The 7,582-nt window shown below is 37.2% G+C and overlaps 1 protein-coding gene across 1 annotated transcript; it reads right to left on the bottom strand.

The window, feature by feature from the left end:
- Window positions 1-3,850: 3,850 nt before the first annotated feature.
- Window positions 3,851-7,339, bottom strand: INSL6 (insulin like 6). The gene is made up of 2 exons (XM_045840037.1): window positions 7,057-7,339; window positions 3,851-4,209 (listed from the first exon to the last, which is right to left on the bottom strand). The coding sequence occupies exons 1-2, from the start codon at window positions 7,337-7,339 to the stop codon at window positions 3,851-3,853; spliced, it is 642 nt and encodes a 213-aa protein (XP_045695993.1).
- Window positions 7,340-7,582: the final 243 nt, after the last annotated feature.

Below are 7,582 nucleotides of genomic sequence, written 5' to 3'. Positions count from 1 at the left end.
TTCAGTTCTCTTATTTAATCCATATTTCTTTGTCTCGTCACTTTGACAGCCTCCCAGTGTTTGTTTCTATAGATTAGGTAGAGCTTCAATGTGTCCCAGGCTTTGTAGAGTGGCCCAATGTAACAGGTGTCCTGTAAAGTCCAGTGGCACAGCCTCCCCTATTACCCAAGCTGGGTACTCAAGGTATGCCTACCATGGAGGGTGTGTACAGCCACCTGTTGTAGTTGAGCCTTGATTACTGTTGGCATGTCCAAGGTCAGCCACTGACTAAGTTCTTTTTGGGGTCACACAGCATAAGCCAAAAAGTGATCTGCAGATGGCTGCTACTTGTGCTGGGCTTGGAGGTGCCCAGGAAAGGCCAAACTGTGAACTAAGACAAGCTGCTACTAGTACTGGGCCTGGACAACTTAGTAAGAGGTATGGTGCTCGGTGAAGCCAGATGCTTGTTTTTTAAAGAGAATTTGGGAAAATCTGAAGTACAGGCCAAGACAAGTCATTTGTATGGAAAAGCCACTGGAAACAGCTTGGGTCAGCCCAAAAGTTGTGTGGGCAGGGCCTCAGTGAGTCACCAGAGCAAGGCAAACAAGGTGTATGAATTCTCAGATATGGTACCTGCCTGCTGACTCTGTGGCTCTGTGGATATCGGATTCATTAAAGGAAAAATGGCCTCTGCTAGCAGCTCTATCTGGGAGAAAGCTGCCCACCCAGCTCTTGCACTGATGCCATGGACATCATCAGTTCCTCCCCATATGTCTCTGATGCCTTTCATCTGCTGCCCTGGTGGGGGAGCTCAGAGGGAGTGAGTCCAAGTATGTTTGAATGTGGGCACTTTAAGAGGAACTGACTGAGACTCCAGCAGTTTTTATCTTCCACACATCAATCTCAGCTGGTTTTTACAGCAAGAAGTTATGAAGACTTATCTTCCTGGCACTGGAACCCTGGGCTGTGGAGCCTAGTGTGGGGTTAGCAACCCCTGCTCCTGAGATATCCCTCCTGATTGTTATCTGCCACACATGTGTATGTCCCATTCTGTGTCTCTGTCCCTCCTACCAGTCTTGATGTGGTTTCTTCTTTAATTCCATAGTTGATTTCTTTTTTTATTTTATGGTTGTAGGACTTCCATTCAGCTCAGTTTCTGATGGTTCTGAATGATGGTTGTGCTATAGTTTACTTGTAAGTTTGATGTGGCTGTGTGAGGAGGTGAACTGTGTTTACTTATGCTGCCATCTTGGCCAGAAATCCAGAGGACTTTAATGGAATTACTAAATTAAATGGATGATATAATACTCTGCATAAAATTAAACTTATAGCTACAAATGAGTACAGTGAATTCTGTTTTATTATCTCCAGGTAAACATAAAAATATATGTAGATTTATTTATGTGCAAGATTAGGTATATAGAAAATCCATGGATATACCACTATAAAGTATGATAAAATAGATTATTAGAAGCAATTATGTTTCTGGATAGCTTTAATGGAGCAGACCTGATAAATGTTTGTACTATAGAAGGCATACAAGTATTTACAATTCATGCAGATTTGAGTTTGTAGTGTAGAAAGACTTCATGAGCAATCAGAACTGATTTTAAGAAGCTAGAGTCTAAATTGGACTACACATTTTTGATGACTATAGGGCATAGACTTAATGTAAAAATCAGTTTAAAAAATTGTACAGAATGGCAATAATCTCATTAAAAGCATATGAATAAAGATTGTTGTTTAAAACAAAATAATAAAAATGTAATGTGATTTATACTAGATGTGGAATAGAACATATAACATAAATAACAAAAAAGACAAGAGGGAGAATCGAAGTATACTGTTGAAGAGGTTTTAAAATGCATGTGAAGAGATATGGGGTTGGCCAAAAAGTTTATTCATCCCTCCCCCCCATAAGATGGTTCTAGTAGCATTTAGTTGTGTTTCACTTCATTTGAAACAATTTTGTTAGATTGTATTGTGGTAGCTGTCATATCAACATGCATTAAAAAAAGAACTTATCAAAATTGGTGTATTTTTGCGTAGCCATTTAAATATTAAAGATGGAAGAAAATAAGCAACATTTTTGGCATATTATGCTTTATTATTTCAAGAAAGGTAAAAATGCAACTGCAACACACACAAAAAAGGTTTGTGCAGAGTATGGAGAAGGTGCTGTGACTGATCAAACATGTCAAAAGTGATTTGCAAAGTTTCATGCTGGAGATTTCTCATTGAATGTTGCTCCGTGGTCAGGTAGACCAGTTGAAGTTGATAGCGATGAAACAGACAATAATTGAGAACAATCAACATTATACTGTGCAAGAGATAGCCAACATACTCATAATATCCAAATCACATATTGAAATCACAGCTTGGTTATGTTAATTATTTTGATGTTTGGGTCCCACATAAGTGAAAAAAACCTTCTTGACCATATTTCCACATGTGATATTCTACTTAAATGTAAGAAAACCTGTTTTTAAAAACATACTGTGACGGACAACAAAAAGTGGATATTTTACAAGAATGTGGTACAGTAGAAATTGTGGGGCAAGTGAAATGAACCACCACCAGCCACACCAATCACTGGTCTTCATCCAAAGAAGGTGATGTGTATGTGGTAGGATTGAAAGGGAGTCCTCTATTATGAGTTCCTTCTGGAAAATCAAGCGATTAATTCCAACAAGTACTTCTCCCAATGAGACCAACTGAAAGTAACACTCGATGAAAGCATCTGGAATTAGTTGACAGAAAACACATAATCTTCTATTAGGATAACACAAGACCACATGTTTCTTTGATGACCAGGCAAAAGCTGTTACAGCTTGGCTGGGACATTCTGATTCATCCACTGTAACCACCAGACATTATACCTTCGGATTTCCATTTATTTTGGTCTTTACAAAATTCTCCTAATGGAAAATAATTTCAATTCCCTGGAAGACTACAAAAGGTACCTGGAACTATTTGCTCAAAAGATAAAAAGTTTTGGGAAGACCGAATTATGAAGTTACCTGAAAGATGGCAGAAGTTAGTGAGACAAAACAGTGACTACGTTGTTCAATAAAGTTACTGGTGAAAATGAAAATTTATCTTTTATTTTTACTTAAAAATCAAATGAACTGCAAACAAGCAATCACTTGGTGTTTCCATTTACAATAAAACTCATTTACCATCCTTGCCCTAAACCAATTCAAAACCACTTTCTGAATCATTGTCAGGGGCTTTATCATTCAAGCCCACCCAAGAAAACAGAAACCAAGATGGAATATAGTGTCATATTAATTATATCAGCATATTCCAAGCAAAGAGAATATCTTGGAGAGAGATTTCATAGTCAAAAGAGATGAATTATACTCATTTTATGTCCTCAATGGAAACTGAAAAAATGTCTGACCAGTTATTTACTGAGTTTTATAACAAAATTCAAGGAATTAAAAGTGTATCTATGCTACAAGAGTGTTGGTTATTTTTAAATTGGTGGTACAGATGTATTGGCATACTGGAGTGAGCCTAATAGTCCTGGGCATCAATCTGTATATTATACACATGGAATGCAGAACACTCCATAATCCATTTAAATATAGCTTAAGAGAATTTCTACCAAAATGACTGTATGAACAGGTAATTCGTAGATGCCTATTCATCTCTAGTAACATCTTCAAATATAAAAATTATGAAAAATAGCGGTCAACAAAGAAAAGACTGAGATTCCTATTATCAGCATAAAGTATTATCAAGTGCTTGCAAGTACATTCAGGTGTTCACAGCAGAGAACCTACAAGGACAATTACCAAAACTAAACAAATAAATAGTAAAATAAACATATTAAGCTTTTATTAACTTAGTATAATTCCTATGATGGTTAGTATATTTCAGTCACAACTGATGCTCCTTCTTTTTTTAAGTTTTTATAATCAATATATGGAAGGCATGCAATAATAAGTTCTTCTTTTGTACATCCTTTAAGACAACACTTTTCTGAGTATCCTCTGCGTATTCTTTGGAGATGATTCCCCCTAATCAATTTCCTTAAGGTTTTAATTTTGTTTGTATTTTTCTTCTGATATTCTATAATCTCATGAACATATGAATCAATATCTTGTGATGAGGCAAATTTTCTTGTCTTATTAGGTAGCAAGTTGGCCTTTTTATTTTGATACTCAGGAGGTAACTGCATCTCCACATTGTTTATTAATTCTTCCTGAGAGGCAGAAGTAGAGACTGTTGAGAGATGAGAAAAAATTCTACTTTATTAAAATCTTCCTTTAGTTGAAAATTTAATCATGATACTGGAATACTAAAGTCAGGTAATTATTCAAAAGCAACATATATTTTTAACTAAAATGCTTGTAGGCAGTGTTTTCCTCTAAAAAGACAAACCTTTGCACATTTTTACGCAAGAAGCATTTTTTGAGATATTCACATTCCATAAAGTCCAGCATTTTTAAGTGTAAAATTCAGTGATTTTTAAAGTATATTCACAAGATTGTTCAACTAACACTACTATGTAATTCCAGAACATTTCTATCACCCCCCAAAGAAATTCCGTATCTATCAGTGTTCTCTCCCTTTTCCCTCAGCCTTCAGTTCCTTGAAAACTACTAATCTACTTTCTACTTCTATGGATTCTCCTATTATGAAAATGAAATCATACTATCTATGGCCTTTTGTGTCAAGATTTCTTTCACTGAGCATAATATTTTGAAAGTTTGTCTACATTATAGCATGTATACATACTGCATAATTTACTTATGTTTATTATCTACTCTATTCTGCAAGCTTCATGAGGACAGGAGCCTTTACTGTCTCCTGAGTGAAACCATTCACTTTTATATCCCTGATACCAGAAAAATACATTGTACATAATAGGCACTCAAATTTTGTTAAATTAATATATAGAGAGGGGTCTTACAAGGTCCAGTTTTAAAAACGATATCTAAACAAACAAAAACCAAGAATAGATGAATGGAAGCCAAAAATAGGGGAATGTGGCAAATCTAAATGGAACAGGTATTATAAATTAAGAAAAGCTGGTGATGAAACATTGACAGTTTCACCTGGCACTGAGAGCTGGGGAGCACTATATTCAGCCAGAATTTAGAAACAGGTATCAAGCTTCATGAAGCCACATTTTGGGGTAGGTCCTTGGAGACATGGACCATACCTTCAGGGTACACAATTTCAGATTCAAGATATGTATGAGTAGCTCTGAAAAAAAAAAAGCATTTTTGAATATCAGTGTACCAAACTATATTTTCCTGTGTCTAATGTAAATAGATCATCAGAGGACTAAAATGCTAGATGATTTCACTTACATGTGGAATCTAGAAAACAAAACAAAGAAGTAGAAGAGAAGCAGACTCATAGAACATTTGGACAGTTGCCAGATGGGAGAGGGGTGGGGGGCAGGGTGAAAAAGGTGACAGGATTAAGAAGTATCAACTGGTTGCTACAGAAGTCTTGGGGATATAAAGTACAGCATAGGGAATATAGTCCATAATATTGCAATAATTATATATTATAGATGGGTACTAGATTTACTGAGGTGATCATTTCATAAATTATATAAATGTCTAATCATGGGGTTGTACTGCTGAAACAAATACTGTATATCAACTAATTTTAAAATAAAAAAATCATTAATAACTGATTTTTTGATCTAACACAGAAATGTGTCTTGCTGGTACAAGGTAAATAAATGTTAACCAACTTTGTAGCTACATTTGTATGTAAAAGAAATGTCACAACTATATATTCTATATTGAAATTCTATATTGGAAGCACATACCTATATCTCTCTACAACTTCTAATTATTCCCTGGACACTAACAGATCAGATTAAATGTTATCTTCCCTTATAGATTAAACATTTTAAAAATTTTAATGCAAATTCATATTGACAACCTAAATCCATTATTTCCTTCTTCCATTTAGTTTAAAAATACGGCTTTATTGCCACACGATATTTCCACTTCAGTAAAATGTCCTAATCATAGTTCCCATAGTAACATGTTGATGGGTAACACATTCCTGAGATATTGTCAGATATACTTTTATTTCCCATAAATCTTGTTTGATTGCAGCTCTCTCCTCATTGAATTAATTACACATTCCCCCAGGGAAGTATGAATGATATCTGAAACAAAGGGGTCATTAATCAGCTCTGAGTTTTAAAGTTGACTTTTTTTTTTAAATTAAGGAAATAGTCTTCATTTTCCTTAGCAGGGTTTGCCAAGAAAAAGAAACAAGCATGTCCTAGGGTGATGATTAACAACAACAACAACAACAACAATATTCTTCCTAAAGGCTGCTTAAATTTAATATATATTAGGCACAGACAATATGCTAGGCCCCCTGCTAGGTATTGTATATAGGAGGCTATAGTTATTGGAATAAACCTTGTGTAGTTAGTTGCATAGACCTAGTGCTTAGAAGGACACTGAATTTTGCCTAATGCTCTATTGTTACAGTTTTGAAGTTCTCAATAATTTTTTCTTTGAACTTCTAAGTGAAGTCTGAAAGCATGATGGACCATGTGTGAGCAGAAGAGATTCGCACAAGAAAGAGGGAAAACAAGCTTTATATTTCAGTAACCTTAATGGCTCTTTTCTGCTTTTTGATCAAGGGGCCCTGTATTTTCGTCTTGCACTGGGTTGGGCCAGTTGTGTAGCCAGTCCCGCTGACCGTCAAATCGAACCATCATCAATGAAGGAAGTAGCTACGGAAGGGTCGATGACAACTTCACGGGGAAAATGATACTTAAGTTAGCCTTTGAAGGACAAGATGGAGTTTGCCAGGTTACAAGGGTACTAAAGCAAGGGAAAGCTAAGGAAGAAGGAGCATTCTTACATAAATGTGTAGACTTACATATATACATTTATTTCCTCTAAGTTAAAAAAAAGTTTCTTAGTGGTTTTGTATATCCATAATACACGGGTTTATAATTTTAAAAAATTTCCTGTGTTCTACACACAAATTCCATTTCTTGGGGAGGCTCGCCATCTGGCAGAGCAGATTCCGGGATAGGATATATACAGAGGTGCACACGCCTTTGATTTAGATTTTTACCTGCGTCTGTGCCTTTCCCCCAGGCTGGGGAAGTGGTTTGGGAGCTTTTCAACCCGCCAGGGATGAGGCTTTCAACTTTCTTCGAAGCCTGGGGAATCAGCTGTGTTTTTAAAGGGATATTCTCGAAGTGGCTCCAGTCAGCATCCCCACAGAGTTTTACTATTCTTTCCAGCAGGTGCCTGCCGCACAGCTTCTTGGCTGTGCTTCTGTAGCTTTGCTCTTGGGAGAACCGAAGAGGAAGGAGCCAGAGCCACAGCAGACCCAAGCAGAGGAGCCGCGGCATCCCTGAGCCCCCAAACCCAGAGTGTCGCGCTCGCTAACGGCCGCCCTCCCGTGCCCGCGCACGCGCACGCGCACGCAGAGGTCTTTTGACCCGTGCGGACCTCGTGAGGAGTCCCAGGCCCGGCAGTACGAGGTGGTGGGCCGCCTGGGCTGCCGCGCTCGCCAGGGTCCTCAGACAGTCGTGAGTAGCATGACTGCTTTTATTTTTCTTGCCTTCCTCACTTGGGAGATTGATCAAATGAAA

This window comes from Phyllostomus hastatus, unplaced genomic scaffold (assembly GCF_019186645.2).
Source record: "Phyllostomus hastatus isolate PE091 unplaced genomic scaffold, TTU_PhHast_1.1 phas_contig_34, whole genome shotgun sequence".
NCBI lineage: Eukaryota > Metazoa > Chordata > Mammalia > Chiroptera > Phyllostomidae > Phyllostomus > Phyllostomus hastatus.
Note: the sequence above shows the minus strand (reverse complement) of the source record. Positions and strands in the feature narration are given on the sequence as shown.